The sequence below is a fragment of the Haemaphysalis longicornis genome, unplaced genomic scaffold (genome assembly GCF_048455015.1).
Source record: "Haemaphysalis longicornis isolate Haplotype H1 unplaced genomic scaffold, Haemaphysalis longicornis Haplotype H1 scaffold_10, whole genome shotgun sequence".
NCBI classification, from domain to species: Eukaryota; Metazoa; Arthropoda; class Arachnida; order Ixodida; family Ixodidae; genus Haemaphysalis; species Haemaphysalis longicornis.
Genome location: NW_027526204.1, coordinates 66,752,690 through 66,773,805, shown reverse-complemented (window position 1 = coordinate 66,773,805; position 21,116 = coordinate 66,752,690). Strand labels below are relative to the sequence as shown.

The following is a 21,116-nucleotide window of genomic DNA, read 5'->3' as shown; positions in this document are numbered from 1 at the left end:
CCTACCTAGTGGAACCTTCCGTAACTGTTGCCGGTTAATTTCTTAAAATGGCCCCAGAAGCTAAAGTGGCGCGGGCGACAGCAGGCGACGGCGGAGTGAATTCTTTTTCTGCAATTGATGAAATATTTAATTTCGCAAATTCAAGCATGTTTGATTTTTTTATAAACGAACACTGCAAATATCACTTCTGTGTTGATTTGTTCTCTCATATTTGCGTAATGTCTTGTTCTTCTTCAACAATGTTGACAAGTATGAACATTCCACCGGACATAGACGGGTATATTTAGCTGTGACTATATAAGACTATTGCGCAGGCATTGTTTTGCTTTGGCCGGGTGGCTGAATCGAGTCACAGACAGACAGACAGACATACAGACAGACCAAAATTTCTGGGTTTAAGTAGCCCAAGAAAGACTATCGTCTTTAAAAGAAGAGAACTCCCGTTGGCGCAGTTTCAGCCAGGGGCGCGCGAGTGCGGGGAAGGCGGGAAATTTGAATTGCACTATGTGGTAGCACTAAGACGATAACGGCGCTACAGACCATTACGGCGAGTCACTGCTCTGCACTTCTGTAAGCTTTCACGTTGAGTTGAACTGCTTGAATTTTTTTTAATTTGTTGTTGCTCCATTCGATATTGGGAACCGGTGTTTGCATGGTCGAAAAACCTGTTCCCGAGGACGCTTGACATGATACCAGCACCGACTGTCGTAAAGCCCGGCCCTGAACAGATCCGGTGTTAAAACACATGAGTGTTCGTATGTCGAGTAAACCTGTGTCTCCATCGTAAGAGCAGAGTGCGTTTGCAGCGCTTTTACCTTCGAATGCTAGCGACGAAGGAAGAAAAGTCCACCGTACATGACTAGGTGAACTTGATGGCACGTGTGTATAACCGGGACTCCCCAGTCGTGCAAATGGCTGATTCGGTGGAATCTGTGGCCTGTGTTAGTGGTAAGCTTGTTATAGTTTTTGGCGCGGGAAGAAGAATGAAGAAAACAAAAAAATAAACTCAAGCATAGAGTAGCCGTTAGGGTGCATATAAATATTACCGCTAAAAGGTGACCAAACTAGAGTGATTAAAGGCACAAACACAAGGAAGCACAAAGGAGGTCTGATATTTAGCGCAGGCTTTCATTATAAAAACATGTAAGCCCCCTCTCTTGTCAGGGAATTTATTTTCTTTACCCTGTTATTTTATTTTATATATTTTTGCTTTCAATTATGCATAATTACAATTACATAGTTTAAAATTTTAAATCGTTGTATCTTTGACAATATATATATTTAAAAAATTATATATTTTATTTACCCTTGAGCCTCAGAACGAAGATGCATTGACGTTCTCTGCGTAGGACCAGCTTTCTAGAAAGGCTTTCTAGAAGATCTGAGAAGAATTTCAATGCTCGCACAAGCCTGTAATGTATTTCTGCGAAAACCTTTTCTGGGGTACTTCCGCATTTTTTTTGTAAACAAAAAGACAAAAAAGCAACAAATATTCTAATCTAAACATTGACAGTAATACATAAAAATATTGCGCGTTGGCGAGACACCCTTTCATGTTCATGCTTACAGAACCATAAGCGTTCAGTTGCCTCAGGAATTTTTTTGAGCATGCACTTGTTCACTGCTTCCTGTGTTTATTTCTTTGCGGGAGTACTCAACATATGTAAATACACACTGCTTGGTGTCCTTCCCGAGGGCATTTACATATCATAGCGCAATCGGGTTGAATTCTGCGAAGATAGAACACGAAGGCGCTTCTGCTCCTATCACCACGCGGCAATCACCGTTTCCTTATAAGGTCCCGTCGAGAGCAGTAAAAGGATTAGCAGCCAAGCAAAGGCAGATGTGTGAGGCTGGAGTTTGCAGATCATTACAGCCGACACAACAGCTGGCGCTTATCGTAGGAGCATTGGCAATCCACCGGCTTTTCGCGATAAGAATGTAGCTACCATTATCAGACCGTTTAAGGTGGCGCTGATTGCACTCGGACCCAGTGACTTTCGTTTGAAACTGCATAGAGTGTGGAACCACTCTGCTTATTTGTATCGTAAGACGGGGCGAACCGGTTTTGATATACAATCGTTTTGCCTTTCAGAGGGGTCACTATGCGCAAGTCATCTCAGCTATTGCATCTCTAGGGCAAAAGTGTAAGAGTTTCGCAGAACTACTGGCACCGTGAACTCGAACCTTCCTGAGTGCAGGGACTTCGACATTATCTTTCTGGCAGCTTTCCTAATCCCTAACATCCGGCAGGCCCTTTTCTCTTGTCGCATCTGACGCCGTCCGGCCGCCTCTTCTGCTGTGTCTCTGCAAAATGGACAACCAGCCGATCATCTCCGTGTCTGCGTCTGAAGAGGTGAGGAGTTCTGTTTTTAAAAACACCGAAGGAATTGCAATGATTGGTCCTCAACTGCCGCCGTTTACTCTTGAAAAATTTATAGCCCCTAGTGAAATTACTGACGCTGCTTAAACACCCGTAATTTACGCCTTATAGGCGCTCACAAATTGCGCCAAGTAAAAGTGGTAACCAGTTCTTCTTCCTGTCGCTGCTGCCAATTTTTCAACTTAGGCTTATTTGATGTATTTAAATCGGGTGAAACCTTTACAAGGCAGGTTCGAGGAGTGACAATTGTTTTAATGGCTTCACAGGATTCCCCCAGAACGGAGCCTTGAAGTTCGAATTCTTATTTCTCCCATTGTGAACCTATCGTGTAAGCCGACGATAAATAACTTCGTAAATTGGAGAGGCACTTGGACGAAGAGGAGTTGCATCAACGTACCCACCTTAGCTGCGTCGACAAATAGCGACCAATAACCAATCGACTGCTATCCATGTATCTATCTATCTTTGTTTTGGGCGGCAAATCTGTTCCACGAATACCATGGTGAAGTCGACAGCTTTAAAATAAAGTGAACTTAATTTGAATATTACGGAGCCCACAGAATGCTTTAGAAACTCATAAAATCTGGTATTCAATCTACAGCAATGCATTCGATATTGCAAATAGAACTTCTAGGTCTTGTCACGGCCCTCGAACACATCGTCTATTCGGCGCAAGCTCAGTCACCACACTGTATACCGATGTCTAAAGACTCACACAATGTTATTGTAGAGTGGAGCACAGCATTGTCGAGCCACACAACGTTCACCAAATCCAAATGGGTAATCTTTTGCCCGGGTAGCACCAGCACACACGCATCGTATGGGTCCCAGGCTGCACACGACGCAGCTTCCTGGCTGCGTCGTCTCGAGAGGCTGCGTCGAGAGAGGCTCCTGGAAACACCTCCTCTTGTTTTTCCACTTCTCGTCTACCTGACGCTCAACTGCGGCTCGAACTGCGGCTTGCAAGGCACGGCCGAATACACGGCACTTCTATCTGGTCAAAGCTGGCGTACATCTGTCGCTTTTCCTCTTAGCGGTGAATTCTGTAGAGCGTTATAAACACACCCCTGGCGAACGCTACCCTTGCCCTACGCGCCCTTCAAAAAATATCTTCACCCCTCCGTCTAAAGGCGACGATGGTTGAGCGCGAAGTTTTCTGGTGATGGATTATTTTGCTTGGCAATCCCACACTGCGAGTATGTGCTACTCTGGTGGTACGCACCCGCTTTCCAGAATACCCGCAGCGGCACTCGGGTGTACACACCCTAGGCCTAACTTTAGGGTTTGGGGTGTACGGCGCGAATGGGTACCAGCTGCTTGGCGTTCGCATCGACCATGTCGAATTGGAGCAATTGAATAAACGCCGGCAATTTAGCGCGACAAACCCTGGTTCTTTGCCCGCTACGGGGAACGTTTTTTAGTTTTCGCTTCGCCCGCGATCATTCATCATGCTCGCCAGAGAAAGTCTTTCATGCAGGGCGTATTGGCGTACAACGCCATCAGTGGGGACACTAAAGCGTCGCTTTAATAACTCTGCGCCCTCTGTCGTTTTGCCCATTTTGTCTGTTTTATCCCACTCAGCTTCAGTTCAGCCTGCCTGTTCTAATATGGCTTTGTGAGGCTTCTGTGAACGGCTGCAGGAACGTGTGTCGTGCAGTTCACCCGTAATTTACTCTGAAAAATTGGGCATACACCTATCCTAAATGTCAACAACTAGGCTAAGGTTGCTAACAGGAGTTATCTGACAGGAGCTGTGTGAGGCTTACATTCTCTGCTCCGCTGCCTTGTGGCTACAGCAAGCTTCATCGTGTCCTCAGCTGACCCGACGAGATTGCACTAAAGGACTATACCCTTCCAAATTCAGTTTCGGTTTCCTCACGAAGGCTTAAAAGCCTTTCTTCTATCAATGAATTCTCCTGACACCTATGGATTTAAATATATATTAGCTTTTGGTTAGGCCACCAAGCAGAACCGACAAGCAACAGAAACTTAGATGGTAGGTTTGAATCACTGGAAAATAGTCTGATGCGCCCGATAAAGATTGCTTTTAGGCCCGCAGTCGGGTAGTTGAACGCGAACGTGATTATATTGGGAACGTGATTATATTGCAGCGCGGACATAAGCAGCGAGACACAACCGAACAATGAAAAATTCGTAGGGCCGTTTACGCCTGTCCAGGTTGTTTGTGATTTTAGTGATGAGAGAGTTTTAACGTAACGTGTGTACCGCGTGTACCTGAACTCGGGTGCGCCTGCGCGAGCGGGCATGGTGGCGAAGGCCATCACCATAAATAATGCGCGGGCAGGGCGAGGGAGGGGGGCTGCCCGTCAGCGGCACTAAGGCACCCTATTAGAAGGAATGATGGACGCATGCCCAGTCGGGTCCCCGTACACACTGTACGCCCGGTACACGCGATATTTTAAAAAAATATCTGTAGCTGGTGATATGGCGGCTACAAGTTCGAAGTCACATGTGCTAAGTTTTCAGGACCGTGCCTTGTAAGAACAGCATCTTAGCAAGCGTTCCTGTACCGATCCTGTACAATAGATCTCGCAGCACCACTGCATGCATAGATGTAGGAAATACAGCATCGTGTTTATCCAAGGGGGCGGCAATACTAGATTGTGGAAAGGTACATGTAACGTGATGAATAAGGGGTAAGTAGCAACCCTAGCGGCGCACCGGTGCAGAGATAGAAGCTGGCAGCCTGGAGGATACAGATTTCTTTTGTGGGTACCCCTACGCAGTTTGGATAAGCCGAACATAATATTTTGATTGTGGATCACCAGACACAAGATACAAGTTTGGCCAATGTAGATGGTCGACATGATTGACTATCATTTTTATAGTTTTATATGGTAATGCGTACACTTGAGAGGATTAGGTCCGCAACCACTCCCACCGAAAGTCGCCGCGGAATTCGAAGGAATGACTACACAAAGCGGCAGCAGGTGTGGGGAAAACGTGGAACGCAGCAAAATTGAACGCAATAATGGTATCGTACTCTGCAAGAAGAAAGACTGTAGCGCGCGGCACAGTCATACAGCACCACGTTCATCGTACGTGTGTTCAAAGGGGGCAGTCACCCCGGTGCATTACACCTTAGCGCTGACGTCATCGTACCCCCCCCCCCCTGCGGCGTTCGCGAGCATTGAGAGCTTTCCCCTCCTTCTCGCACGAAACATACTGCTGCAGCCAGTTTTTGCATCTTTTGAAGGCATAGATTGGTCACTCGAGTGCACTGCGATGGAGCTCAACCCTCAAAGAACATTTAAGTGTAAGAAATTTAGAGCTTGTTAAACGAGTGGAAGGGCTTTCTTCTTCAGAAACTTTCTATAATAGTGCAAAACTTTTAGTTGCTCAGTTATAATACTCAAGTTACAGTAGGACAATCGAAAATGAGAAATGAACACTGTTGAATAGTTTTTAAATAACTCCAGTATAAGGGCATTTTCTCTGCAGCAAAAACACTTTTCTTGTAAGAATTCTTAGTGGAATAACGACTACGCCAATCACTGGCGCCTAGAACGGGAATATGTGGAGGTGATTAAATTTGATCTTAAAATTTTCTGCGCCCACCGCTGCAGATCTTGGTACAGTTGTGGCCACACATGTACTCGCAATGATACGTCCGTGATCTAACCAATGAGAAGTGCTTCCAGCCAGCGTCTTAATTTTGGTGCGCCTCGCGGCGCAACAGTGGGCAGGTCGTTATTTGGCAAAACGCCATGGCGTGCTAAATTTTGTAAAAAAATAGTGGTTATTTATTTTGGAGAAACATTCCAAGTACGTAAACGCAACTTTCCAGGATATATCTATCTTGAGCGTTGTTTACCATTCCGGAAGTGGTGATCAGTACAAGCACTGCAAGTGAATTCAAACAGGGCTACGGCTTTGTCTTCAGCAGTACATAACAATCGGCACTAGCTCGTACACTTGTGCTTCATCATCTTCATTTCTATTTAAATTCATTATCATGGTGTGTTGGCAATTCTAGCCGCTGCGACGCTACAATACACGTCGCAGGGACGTGAATTGTAGAGCGACGATAGCATTGGGGAGAGATTGATTTGATTGATTGTGGGGTTTAACGCGCCGACGCAACGGAGACGATGAGGCGCGCCGTAGTGGAGGGCTCCGGGTTAATTTTGACCACCTGGGGATCTTTATCGTGCGCCGAAATCTCGTACACACGGGCGTTTTTGCTTTTCGCCTCCATCAGAAAAGCGGCCGCCGCAGCCTGGAATCGAACCCGCGACCTCGTGCTCAGCAGCGCAACGCCATTGGGGAGAGAAACAGGCCACGAACTGCGCGTCGGCAAATGCATGCCATGGTGATGTCGACAAAGCTCAGGCTTCGGAGGCGGCGTCAACTAGCCGAATCTCCACTCAATGCTGGCTAGCTTGGTAGGAAGTCGTAGAGTGAAGCTCCATTGTGTTAAAACAGCCAAAGCATACAGGACAACACGTGAGAGAGGCCCCATGAGGGATGCAAGGATGAAACACGGGGGCACTCGCCCTATGTAATGGATGCCGCGTACACCTAATTTATAAATGAATTGTGTGAGAATATCTAATACCATATTGAACAAGAAGCCCCACATCGCTAATGGTATGAACATTACACTTTTCTAGCCTACAGAAATCCTTTATTTTTTAGGCACCTAAAGAAAAAAACATCATGGTAATTGTGCACAATGTATGGGTGTATAAGGCCCAGGATGAACGCCATTCATTTATTCAGTAGTGCAGGCTTACGAGCCCAAGCTACGGTGGCAAGACAAGTACAGTTAAGGCTGAAAGTTGGGCTGGTTGGTTTTGACTTAAAACCATTTTACAGCGAAAAATGGACAGGGGCCTAGACTAGCGAGTGTCCCGTCTGCTTTTTTCTAGGTACCTGTCCGTTTTTTACTGGTAAAATGGTTCTAAGACAAGTAAAATTCTCACAACTGAATTTGTAAAACAATATATGAGGAAAATGCGAAAGACACAGTGCCAAGCACAAAAAACCTTCAACCGTAACTGTACCTTTCGTGAACGCAATCGGGTAGCAGTGAAGAGGGTTGTCGCGGAAAAATGCCGATACAAGAAGAAACGCGCTCTTCCCTCACAACGAACTACCTCGCCCACATCAAGGTTTCGCTTGTAGGCTGACAGAGCAGGCCATGAAGAAGATACTTCAGTCAAATGTGGTGTTCGGCTAGTCCGTGCATTATGAATTACGACAATTGCGCTAAATTAACAAACAGGGGATCGAAGACTGACAATGCGCAACTCACACCTATTTATATATTTTGAATAAATAGTTGTGAGTGGCGCATTGTCTGTCTTCGTTCCTCTGTATATGTAGCGCAATTGTCGCAATTCATGAAGAAGATAATTGACTTTTCGTTCAGTGCTCTTGCGAGCTCAATCTGTTCCCTTGTCGACGCTTGTAGGTGGACACCCGTGACGGCGGCGGCGAAGATGGGTGCAGCGATACCCCGATTGACGCCAACGTGTACGCCAATAAGAAGACAGCTGCCGCGGCGCTCCTGGACGTTGCTCTCCTTACAATGAATGCAGCTCTGCTGAAGCACACGCTTGCCCGTGGCCTGCGTCATCAGTTTTACATGCTCGTGGTAGTCCTCACTGGCCTCTCGATTTCACTCCTGGTGAGTTGTTTTCCTGTTTATGTCATTTTTCTGAAACTGGGGGGGGGGGGGGGGGGGAGGGAGGGACACTCTAGTTCTCTACCTCCCTGTACTTTGTTATCAGGGAATAGGGCACATGCTTAGCAGAAAAATTACCACATCCTTAAAAGGGGTAACTCCTGGTTAGCTCAGTTGGTAGAGCGACTGCTCCGGTTAAGCAGTGGTCCCGGGTTCGAATCCTGGACCAGGACGAATTTTTCTTCAACTCCGAAGTTTCCGAGAAAGCTGTATAGCTTTCCTTTGTAGCCGTATGGCTGCATTTGGGTGGATGTCAAACTTTCTTTTACAGAAACCTACTCCACCTTGGGGATTTCCCCTAAATCTGGTCGATTAACATCCTTAAAGGGGCTATGCACACAAAATACAAACTTGTTTTATTCCAAATATTTTGTCCTTTATAGCGCTTCCGCACTCCTCCGACCGCAAGTGATGCTTTATTCACTCAGAAATGATTCAATTTAAGTTAAGATTTTGATGCTCCCGCCAAGTCGTGTGGTTCGTAACGTGTGCCTTGGCATCACACGGCGGGTGTTCAAGCGAATCTGCAGTGGACTGCGGAGCCTTGTTTACCGTCACTCCACGTAGATGGTGCCGCGATACTGACCACCGCTATTCGCCTTTGCTTTGTTATTGATTGTATCTGCAACTGGCTCATTCTTTATGGTAGGTAGTAATCGTTTCCTCAAAGATAAGGTGTGTTCAACAAATACGGTCACGTAAGACAGTGTCGCTCACGCCAATCGGCCAGTCTCGTCTCAGACAACCCGAAAGCGCCACACCGCTGTGCACCTGTAACAAGCACAACGCGCACAGTACCAATAGCTGCTCACTGGTACTCATATGACTACGTGTACTTTCGTAACGTCCATTGTTTCCCCAAATCTCCTTCTGCTAAAACATGAATATGCATTACACCTAAACGAAAGTAGCTCGTTTTGCAAGCTTATAAGCCTTGCCTAACCTGCGTTTTCTGCTGCCGGAGTTAGCTAATCACACGGCTTAGCATGTGTACCATACTATACGTCATATCCTTACGTCAAAAGCCGTTCGCCATATCCGCTATCCTCAACTCTGCTACGCCGTCTATAAGCTATGTATAACCAACACGCCAACATATAGCTTGGTTTACATATATGGTTCAAATGAGCCCAGAGGGCTAAAGTAGGATATTACAAATCACATAACATGTCTTTCATGGAAGCATAGGTGTACTTGCGTGCTGGGGGTGAAAAATATGTTCCCGGTGAAGTAATTTTGAGTCTTATTGCAGAAGTAACCATGTAGTAGACTCTTATTGATGGTTTAGTTTTTCCAGAAGAAGGCAAAGCTTTTTCCTTTTCATTGCAGGGTGTTTAAATCGCCGAAAATGTCGGTAAAGAACGGATATATAGCATATCTAGTCATTTAGGCGCATTATAAGAATGTCAATATTTATGGCTACACGTCTAAGTAAAGTATAGTAATAACGTATTTTTTTTAAGTACACTCGTTGTCAAAATTTTCTAGGCCCTGGGGGAAGTTCATAGGCCGCCAAAAATTCTAACTACAGCCTTACCCCTCGAGCGAGGCTGAAACATTCTATACCGGAAGGCTAAGAAACGTACATTTCACGCCTACTGCCAAAAAAAATATTTTGGCCACAGTTAAACCTTCGGCTTATTCTTTGAATTCTTTTTGGCGCAGAATTCTTTGGCGTGGCCTAGATAATTCTGACAAACGCGGTACACGCGCTGTTTTAACGCTCTCACCACTTATATCAATGGCACCTCATCGGTTACATGGGTGATGGTAGACGGTGTGTTTTTCAACCTTTTGCTGACTCTCCAACGACATAAAATTTCTGTTTATATGTTCAGAATATCAGCGAAGTATGAGAGCCTAATCAACAAAACAGGCCAGGGCAGGACCCGCCTAGGTGCACTGAACAATGAGCCTATATCATGAAATTAAAAAGTGGGTACACCAGTCCGGAGTCGACAGAAAACGCGATGGGGAGAATTTAGGGAATAAAGTATATAAATTGCGAAGTTCTCTAGATATAAAGAGAACAAATGAGATTCGGCATGTGGCCATGCAAAGTACTAATGCGTCTCTTTCTTTAGTTAGGATATAACGTAGCCGTATGAGACTAACAATAGACATGGAGGAGGAAGATACTGTGCGCTCACGCATCTGCAGAACGCCCACAGCAGAGCGAGCATCAGTATCATCATCATTCGGACGTTTGTCATCTTTCGCCAACAAAGGATTCGATTGTGGTGTATCAATGCTTAGTACCCTGGCGGCTCAACCTTCATTAAGGGGTCATTGCAGGAAATTTTGGGGTCAAATACAGGGACACGAGCGGGTCCTAACCACGTGGGCAACGGCGACGGCGACGATTAGTTGGTTGGTTGGTTCGTGCCAAAGAATGGCTCATACTCACTAAGAGAGATTGGCCAGGAAAAGGGTGCTGAGAGAGAAAAAAAAGTGGACTTGGGATTAAAATAAATAAAGTGAATGCACGAAGTACTCGATTAGGAAAGAAGTCTATATAAACGGGCATAAAAATATTTAGTAGCCTGCCAGATAATAAAGTGCGGCAGCAGAAAGGACACACCAACTATAAAATTAACACTCATGAATAAGGAAAGCATAAACAGAAGGACAGCCATGAAAAGTTTGTAAAGAAATACAGCAACAAAATACGGCAGTGGAGGAGAGGCAGTGAGCGGCAAGGCAGTGGGTACAGGCGCTCACGTATTTTATAGAGCAGCCCGCCATCTTGATTTAGTGGCTAGCACGGTAGACGTCGAGACTCCGAAATGAATGAATGTACAGCGCGGAAATGATCCCTGCGGCAAAAACTCAGGACTTTCGCCCCGAATGATAATATTTGAAGAACAGAGATTGGGTGGGCCAATTGATTACACGTGTTTTCCAGATATCTTTTTCGTATGGAGGTGAACCTTCGGCAGAAGGGGAAAAAATGTTTATTTTTTCTAATTCATTACAAAATGCACAAAGGGGTGAGGGGGCCAGATCACAGGGGTGCAAATAATAATTTAAATTTGGTAAGCCACAGCGAAACTTAGATAGGATAACTTCACATTCTCGTGATTGACTAATCCGGCACTTCATGAGTACCGGAGGTGCTCAAGCTCTGAACCTACACACGCAGTTTCAGCCATGCTTTGTAGGAGGCCTAATCTACGAAAACGTGCCGAAGTGAGGAAATGTATAGGCGGCAGTATGTCCACCACTGGGCCATCCAATGCAAGTCCTGCCAACGTATCTGCCGATTCGTTAATCCAGATTCCAGCGTGTCCTGGCACCCAGAACAAACAAAGTTCTCGTACTGATGTAGGCAATAAATAATTAAGCGCTCGAAGTACAGGAGATGTATTTGGGGACGAAAGAGCAGTGCATACTGAGAGATAGTGAGTAATCACTATGACGTCTTGTTTATCAGAATTTAACTTTCGAAGGGCTAGGATAATTCTCAAGTATTCTGCATGAAAAGAACTAGTGGGCAGGTAGGCGGAGGGAAGAGGCCCAATCTAAATCGGAAGAAGCAATACCCACACCTGCCTTCTCATTTCGGACGGAGGCATCAGTGGCAATAAAGACATGAGAAGAGAAACCGGTCAGGTGATCCTGCAAAAGGCCGAAGAAGAGATTCGACGGGAGCAATTGCGTATTCCTGGGGAAAATTTTAGCGAAAGCTACATTTAGGATGAGGAATAACGATTAGGTACGGTAACAGATAATAGGGCCACACATAACGGATCTAGTGAGCATTGTACCAATATCACTTCTGGGCGTTTGAACCGGGGCCATGGGCTGTTGAATAACAACGACGACCATGTTACAAAAGCAGTCTGCGGTCTGTATATGGGCGACGCCATATCTCGTAAGAGTGCATCAACAGTGAGGGCGTGCAGGCGGGAGGCTAGTGTGGTAATTTGAGCTTCCATGCATACAACGTTTATTGGCACATATTGGAAAACCCAGACGTACTCTGAGGGCTTGCTGTTCTAGCGTTACCAGCGGCCGAAGTTTGTAATGTGAGGTTCCTGAGAAGAGCGCACATCCAAACTCAAGGATTGGAGGGACGTACATTCGGTAGTTTTTTCAACAAACGGCCGCCTTCGTGCTCCTGCTTCAGAGCACGCAGCAACAACGTCTTGTCAGAAACTCGAGCAGCTCTTGCAGTTTATACGGAACAGAACTCAAAGCAGTAGAGCAGTCTGTTCCATTGACGTACTCCTTGAACAGCCGAGGTTACCGCAAGAAGCGCGTGCCGTCATTATTAGTCGTGTATGCATCGCAAGAACTGAAGAAAAACTTCAAGGAGTGTAACTTCCACAAGTTTAAAACATGAGACCTAGGCATGCAGCCGTACATAAACAAGAGCAGAGAAAAGCGGCTAGCTAAGGCTATGCAGTGCTACCTGTGCAGTATAACGGCCAAATAGGCAAACGAACGCCGGCGAAGTTGATATGCACCACCGGGAACAGTCATGCATGCATCAACGATGTGCGATACGGGTTCTCAAGCACCATGGCGGGACCAGCTAGACACTACCAGCCGTAATGCTACCAAGACAATGAACGAAACACCATGCGCAGCCGACTGCCGTTACGAGCTTCCAACTTTACAAGGTCTTTAATTTAAAAAAAACTTCCCTTCGTGGATCCTGGGCTCCGTCGACACAGTCTATTTAAAAGGCCCCTTCGACGGAGGCAGTCAACGCACGCTCATCAAAGAAGACCTCATGGCACGGTTTCGACAGAAAATCGTCAGAGATGCATGCCTCTCCGTGAACAATTTTGCCAGTGATGCTCCGTCCTGTGGCAGGAATTTGAAGGCCTCAGTGATTCGTCTGCGTAGACACTTTGATGCAAACGTGCCCATTACTGAGGCTATAGACATGCGACATCCCTGCGACTGACGTGGAATGTGTCTTCGTAACCATGTTACGCGAGCATAGCTATAGTCGAAGACCAAATGACTGCCCCGCGAGGATGTGGCGAGAGAGCTATGAGACAACTCACAGGATCCGACCAGCTCTGGAAGTTCCTAAATGGCGACATAATTGACCACGTGAAGGTTCAAGTATTGGCCTCTAATACCACTCTTCGATGGGCGCTACAATTTCTAGCTAATATAAAAAACTTTGTCGATGGAACACCCGAACTTATTGCCTGTGTTATGTGCGTACAAGCAGAAGAAACTGAAGCATATGAAAACAATTTACTGGAGTCTTTTTGGTCGCTGGATGCCACAGACAAAGCGCCAAAATGCAGAAACTTGTGGAGACGAAGACACGTTGTCTCTTTTCAGTGAAAATTAAAAAAGATTGGGACCAGGTATTAAGTAGCCATGCTTTGTAAGAAACGAGATATCGAGCTGCCGCAAGATAACATTGGGATCGCACTGAACCGGTTAGGAAAACTGATTCGACGCATCTAAAAGACCCAAGGACTGCACGAAAGAAACGACGCGGCGATTCGTCAGTATATTGTTTTCGGCCACGTTGAAGTTTTACTTGACTAGGAATCCGTTGAAAGGCATGCCTGCTACATGCCACATAGAGAAGTTATTCCCGAGGACTAACTCACAACGAAGCTACGAGAAATCTAGGATGCATCTTCTCACGCAAAAGGAGATAGTTTACTGAACGTTTGTCTACAAACCGGCCCGAACCTAAAACCCGAGCTATGGAAGGTCCTTCGCTTCAGATGGTACTTAATACCCATGAAATCAGATATCCAGAAAGCGTTCCTACTGGTGAGGATCCGGAACGGGGACCACGATGTGCTCACATTTCTGTGGTTTGATGAAAGGCCGGCTGTTCTTTTGATTAAGATGCGGTGGACGTTTTGCGGGTGAAACGAAATTTTTGGATCTGCAGCTAGCTGCTTCATGGTTACAGCCAGTATGCAACATCACTAAAAATTGCGCCAACCCCCCCGCGAGGGGAACCCTGTGTAGATGCGATGCATCGTGGGGTTCACGGCGTTTTCGTTGGATTGATTCTGAAATCGCATAAAACGTGCCGGGAACGCGTATGATTATTATGTTTTATGATTATTATTATGTTTTATTGGCCAATCTTGGTCAATCTCTCTAAGTGTTATGCTTGGGGCTTCGCTGTCGCAACGGCCTTTACTCTATCATTGTTGCTGTAAGTGGGAGCTTCTTTTCTTTTATTGCAAGTGTTAATCATTGCCCCATCATGCGTTGTATCAGTAGCATCTTGACGTAGTTTGAATGAGTCAAGGAAAAAGGCGCGCTCGTATTATTTGATTCTGTCTCGGTTTTATGGTGCAGTGGGAAGAGCACCATGTACCTTGCGTTCCGCCAACAGGTTCGTGGGATCGAAACCGGGCGCCGCTAACTATTTTTTTTATAGTGTCGGGGGAGGGGTGTGGACGGACAACGCCGTATGGAGGCACAAGGCGAGTGAATGAGATTCAGTCGCATCTAAAAGGTCATTTTATCCTAACAACAGGAACGTATCGCCAATGCTTCAGAAGTCATTCTACGTAGACGGCCTCTTGTTCGGCGCTGATTATTTGATAGCAGTGCCTAAAAATGCATTGGAAAGCTTACGGACGACGCAGGAAATATAGCATAAGCTGCAGGCAACTAGAAAAAGTGTTCGACTCTAACGTAACTAATTTCTCTGTAAGCATTCAGTGCTCTAGATCTCGATCAAACTTCTGGGATTGGGTTGTTCAGGAGAAAAATACACCTTTATCTACAACCCTGATAAAATCTTTTCTTTCTTGGAGAAGGCAAAGGACTCCAAGCGATTTGTTCTCTAGACCGTAATACGAGTCCACTACCCTTAAAGTTTTTTCGCACTATTCGTAGTACCAGGGAGAACTGCTGGTTCAGAAGTTATTGGTTTTGAAAGTGTACTGGGACGAATAACTTCCTTTTGATGGTTCAGATAAATGGCGTGACTGCAGAAACAAAGTTATCTATGCGCCAAAATCAAAGTTCTCTGTTACATCAAGCTCGGAGTTACAGAACCACGTGGCATGCAGTTAACCGTTTTCGCCGATACAAGCATGAAAGCCCACTAAGCTTGCGCATACGTTCGTGTCGATGTTGAAAGGTCTGACGTGACTAGTTTTCTTATTCTATCCAAGCCAGGTCAATGATAGCCCCTCCAAAAGCTTCGTCATTACCCCCATTAGACCTATTGGCCTATTGACAGGGAGCAGATTGCTGAAGTATATAGCAGAATTTTTAAACTGGGAAACAGCGCTTTAAACGAGGACAGCGAAGAAGACACAGACACAGCGCTGACTATCAACTGAGCAATATTTTATTGCTTGCGGAAATACAAAGGAAGAATACAATGACGTCACATGCGTGAAAAAGAAAAAGAAAAACACAAACTACAGGCGCATCTGCTATGCCAAGATAACTCGAAATTACATGTTCAAGTACACAAGTTCTTTCTGATACAGAGCTACGGAAGGGGTGCTCACGCAATCTTCGCCACGCTGGGCGATCTGCCACGCCTCGTAGATTTCACGTGCACAGGAAGCAACTTGGCAACGCATTGCAAGGCCTGCAAGGCCTGTAAGTGCTTCCCGCGTTTGGAAGAAACTAAGATACTCAAGAGGTTCGGCGACACACGTGCACGTGGAATCTACGAGGCGTGGCAGATCGCCCAGCGTGGCGAAGATTGCGTGAGCACCCCTTCCGTAGCTCTGTATCAGAAAGAACTTGTGTACTTGAACATGTAATTTCGAGTTATCTTGGCATAGCAGATGCGCCTGTAGTTTGTTTGTGTTTTTCTTTTTCTTTTTCACGCATGTGACGTCATTGTATTCTTCCTTTATATTTCCGCAAGCAATAAAATATTGCTCAGTTGATAGTCAGCGCTGTGTCTGTGTCTTCTTCGCTGTCCTCGTTTAAAGCGCTGTTTCCCAGTTTAAATAGGAACCATCTAGCCCAAACCCAAACTTTAGTAATATAGCAGAAGCCTGCTCAGAACTAATGCGAGGAGTGCAACATTTTCATTGGACTGACTCAACCATCGTGCTTCGCTAATTGCACCGAGCACCTTCGACCCTAGATGTATTTGTGAAGAACCGCGTCAAGGAACTCATGTGCAGCACATCAGGCTATAGCCCGTAACGTTGTCCAGCGAAACCAATCCTACCGACGTACTGACCCCAGGCGTCTCCTGGGATGCACTAGCTACCGACGTGAACTGGTGGAGGGTACCAGATTGAATGAGGAGACTCATCAGAATGGCTTGTTTTCGTGTATCCACCGCGCCAATGTTATGACATGCCATGCATTATTCCTGCTACGGGAAGCAGTGCGCATTTATCTCCACTGCTGAATGCCGCTAAGATCGGCGCGCTGCACAAGCTCCTTCGCGTTACCGCATGGGTGTATCGATTTTTCTTCAGCGTTAAATGCCACACGAAGCAAGCTGGAGTCCTTTGTGCAGAAGAAATATTGGCAGCCGGGTTATACTTGATCCGCAAATTCAAACGGAATTGTTTTTCCGAAAAGAAAAGTGGGCTACACCCTACATATCTCACATCTACACTCATTTTTTGATGAGTGTGGTATTATACGCGTCAGATGAAGGCTACAAAGCCTCACCGACAGCCGGGACGTGAAGCAGTCAATACTACTCCAACTTAGATATCACTTCACCAAACTAGTCTTTCTGGTTGGTCACCATCGTGTCATGCACGGAGGAGTTACGGCAGTGCACGACAGCGATTTATGTCCCAACAGCATCACAACGTGCAATAAAACCAATCAACTGATACCTGCTATGCCCTCAAGCTCAATACAGCAGTGAATCACAATACAGCTCAATCTCAATAGAGCTGCTATGCCCTCAAGCTAGAGCGCTCAATACAGCTGTCGCATTTGCGCCTACAGCGGTGAAATATCTTCTGGTCAGCTTGTGGATTTAGCTGCCAAGAGCGGCATAAGTGAATGCTCCAGTTTGTAGGGGTCGCCTCTGATACCTTAGCAAGCACTGCGCATCGCAAGGCAATGCCACTGACCTCAAAAGATGACCCAAAATCCCCCGATGGCGAGCAACCATTCAGTGCACCTACCATAAGCAACAACTCTAGGTTAGTACAATGTAAAGCTGGCGGGATTAAACTTGGAGACAGCGTAAGGGCAACGGAATGTCGGCAGCTACTACTTTAGGATGTACCTGCTATATGTTCGCCTCAATCATGGGCCTCACAAATTCTTCTAAGCCATACTGCCAGGTTCTATCGCTGCGCCCGGGCGCCTTACTTTCCAACTGTTTCCAGTTTCTTCGACTCGTGGGGCGGTGTTCAAATATACCGCCGACGAGCAGTATACTTGCAATGCGTCCTCGTCGAACTACACTGGGACTGCATTATTTAAGTTGCGGCTTCCAGACATTAAGTTTTTACTTCCATGGACATTGACAAATGTCTACCTCACATCTCGTAGACGCCGCATGTTTGACTCCATACTAATACAACAGCCATAATCCAATGACCAAGTTTTATAACGGGATTGGTGCGGATGGGAATCTGTGAGAAATTATTATTCTATAAAATAGAGCCGTCAATAGTGCTTGGCATTTTTAAACCCTTAAATATGCCACTATTTTTTGTCAGCGTGCCGGAAAGTGTAGGGGGCTGGTGTGGGGCCACAAAATCAATATTTCTTGAAGTTTTAGTGGTTATCAGTGACGCATCAATGTATCCTACTTTCTCCTCATCTCATTCTGGAGTTGGGGCATTTGTTCAGGCAAAGTGGCTGCGGTGCAAAATAATACCTACCATGCAGCCTGAAAATGGGAACCTGTTACATATCTGAAAGGCGCGACAAGATGAAGCGGCACTTTCTACACTAATGAAGATTGCTGAGCACCATGACAACACTAATCGTTATGACAGGGCTCGTGCGTGGAAGGCATTCACGTCTGCTCTTGCAGAAACAAATACTTGGGGTGCCCCAACCCCTTATACTGCCAAAGCATCAGACAAATTCACTCGTCTTGTAACCATTCACTTTTGAAGTTGCGCCCAGGGCCTAATCAAAGTCGAACTTTTGTAACCCAAAATTCACCTCCTTGCTAAAAACTCATCCCAAGGTTACATCCCCAAACGTATGTGGTGGGCATACATTTCAAATACAAAAGGCAATTAAATTTGAATTGGATTAGGTCTCCACCTGCGCTAGTGTTTGTTGCATCACTGCGTGATATTGCCTATAGATAGGTTCTTGAGACAAGTGCGGGCGACTACTTCGTAGCGCAGTGTAAAATAGAGAAAAACGAAAAAGATGGCTTTATGGGTTTGCGAACGTACATGCCACTTCCTACAGACCAACATTAGTTACAGGAAACATTGCTCTTTACCAGCTGCTTGCACGCACGGAAGAAAGAACGCTGATGAATCAGAATGGCAGGAAGAGTATGTAACGACTGCAGTTAGAGTAATGCACTGCGGGGTATTTCGATGTACAGCCGGTAAAAGGCTTGTCTATAACACAGCTTTCGCACTCTCAGCCCTATCCTGCCCCGCCGGAGCGGGATTTGAATAAAACTACTGAGGAATTCTGAAGTCTTAGCCCTTCGCTTTAGCTTCCGACATGTTTGGAACGAGTATGTTTCCGCAGTTTTCGGTTGCAGCTGGTTGAAGTTGAAGTCGCTGTTATAGACAAGCGTTTTACCGACTGTACTTACGGAGACGAAGAAACACGCAACACGAGCAGGAAAGCGCAAGCTAACAACTGTTTATTCTTCTACTCCTACGACTGTACAAAAAAGAGAAGAAACAAATACTCAAAGAAAGCAGCGCATCAATCTAACCTAAGTCTTAAATGAACGAACTAGCCCCGAGAAGTGCTTTACTGGGTATTTAAAGGAGGCGAGGACCAGCAAACTATCTTCACGGCCCGGTTCATTATTTAGGGCGGTAGCCCTTCTTGACCTCTACGCCAGACCTTTCTGGTGTCGCAACAAAACTTCTCCGTCAATCCACTAACCTAGTAAAGTAGCTGCAATGCAACGTTGAACAATCGTTTTCACCGCAGAGGAAGCCCGGAACGAAGGGAGTGGGAGAGAGTGGGATTACATCTTCATTCGTCGAGCAAAGGCTGATGGGGCTCGACCCCGTCAAAGACATCCGTAGAGTTCGGGATTTTTGGCTTCGACTCACCGCCCTGGCTCTGTTAACCAGGTTTAGCTGCGTAACCGAGTCTACGCTTTCCGGGGAAGCCCTCATTTGCTTGAAGGTTTAGTTTGGAAGTGTGGACGAAGCTGGAGTGCGTTAGCGCGCCCATACTATATGAAATAGGGTGCGAGGATTGGGAGAGTGAGCACAGAGTGAATGTGGTTGGGTGGGGAATATGAGGAGAGGGAACGGGATCGGTATTGGTCTGCATTCCCTGCCAAGTAGTAGCTTTCTCTCGACAGAGGCGCCAGTGTGATGATGCCATGCGGTGGTGAGTTTGCTGCAGTAGGGAATAATTTTGGTGAAACCTTTCTCCGTTGACACTCTGTTGAGACAAAGCCTTCCACATAGTTCTTTCTTTCATTATTCTTGCTCTATGATGCGCAACTGAGCTTAATGTATTCATGAGCTTTACCGGAAGCAAACACACGTTACACACAAAGTGAAAATATTGGGCACTGTGACCGCACACAGTGATCCGCGAAAGGTTGTTAGAAAAGGCTTAGAATAATTATCAAGAAAACTGTGTGCGCAAAAAACGCCCTTACGGACGACTGAATACCCCGGGGGCCCAACGTACGAATTATGAACAGTGGGCCATCATGAGATCGGAGTTATTACTTTTTCTTATTCAATGTACCTATTTACCTTCAAGAGGTATATTTTAGTGATGTCTTTGTCCTTTATTCCCAAAGATAATCGTCGGCGTCCTGTTGCTGGTCCTTGGGTGCCTGAGTCTCCACAAGCCCTGCCAGCGGCGCCCTGCTGACATCATCAACAACGTGGCCACTGCCCTCACCACGGCTGTAGCCTTGATAAACGTCCTTTCCGCCTCCTTCGACATGGGGGACACTGGAGTTTCAGAATGTCGAGTTGGGAATTTTTCCGAACTTTTTTACGACGAGGTAACGACAGAATACCCTTGATTAATTTTGAGGTCTTCGGGCGAGCCTTATGATACCCTTCTTTGACACTGCGAGAAGTGAACCTTGTGGCTGCAAGCGGTAGCTCTATGCGTTGAGAAAACGATCTACTATTTGTATCTTGCTACCTGTGTACGGTCGATCTTAAGAATATATGTACCAAAACTTGCAGTGAATTGTTAAGAATACAGATTATAGCTTGTGAAAAAAACTACCATGTTTCATGCTGCAGTGGCATTTGTGTTGCCTTTTCTGTGTGCCTTTTTATGAATCACCCAATAAATGATTTATAGGTGTTTTTTTTGGGTTTGTATTGCCCTACTCATGAAAATATGCAGCTGAGCTGAGCAGCATGCTTAAAAGAGCAAAAAAGGTGACATCCCGAAGACACAATGATGCAAAAGTCCGGACTAAGGAACACAGTACAACAGACGGACAGTAACTTCCGGCTAAATATTGTTTGAAGAAACAGAGGTTTTTATACAAGGGAAAGATATTACACCACCGTCGGGTCTGACAATTTTAACAGTGGAGCTGTTTAGGCTTTTTTTGGTCGCTGCTGATCGTTAGCATGCAATTGCCCTTGGAGAGAGAGAGAGAGAGACAACCTTTAATAGAAAAGGATGACCACTGGTCATGATGGGGGAAGGGAATTGGGAGGGAGGGTAAGAGAAAATAAACAAATTAATGCCGGTCGTCCTCAGTAGAGTCAATAACTGGGCCAGTTTTTGGAACCTGCAATTCATTGGCCAGTTCATGGGGATCGCAATAGGGTTTGTGCACATACACCAGTTCGTTCGGGGGAGGACCCGCTCAAACAACCCGTGCCAGACCGCTTTTTATTGAATAAACCGTTATTTCATATAATAGTTGTGCATCAGTTTGTTGTGGATCGGGATGGGGTTGAGGAGATTGAAATG

At 45.8% G+C, this 21,116-nt stretch overlaps 1 protein-coding gene across 1 annotated transcript; it reads left to right on the top strand.

Annotated features, from left to right (window-relative positions):
- Nucleotides 1–1,997: 1,997 nt before the first annotated feature.
- On the top strand, nucleotides 1,998–20,494 carry LOC144158662 (ninjurin-2-like). The gene is made up of 3 exons (XM_077689695.1): nucleotides 1,998–2,356; nucleotides 7,821–8,036; nucleotides 19,969–20,494. The coding sequence occupies exons 1-3, from the start codon at nucleotides 2,315–2,317 to the stop codon at nucleotides 20,197–20,199; spliced, it is 489 nt and encodes a 162-aa protein (XP_077545821.1). The 5' UTR covers nucleotides 1,998–2,314; the 3' UTR covers nucleotides 20,200–20,494.
- Nucleotides 20,495–21,116: the final 622 nt, after the last annotated feature.

What these genes read in the sequence shown, in the direction of transcription:
- LOC144158662 (XM_077689695.1), top strand. Translation starts at nt 2,315, where the DNA reads ATGGACAACCAGCCGATCATCTCCGTGTCTGCGTCTGAAGAG. An exon ending in CCGTGTCTGCGTCTGAAGAG is followed by an intron (nt 2,357 to 7,820) that starts GTGAGGAGTTCT and finishes CGACGCTTGTAG; the next exon opens with GTGGACACCCGTGACGGCGG. An exon ending in GCCTCTCGATTTCACTCCTG is followed by an intron (nt 8,037 to 19,968) that starts GTGAGTTGTTTT and finishes TTATTCCCAAAG; the next exon opens with ATAATCGTCGGCGTCCTGTT.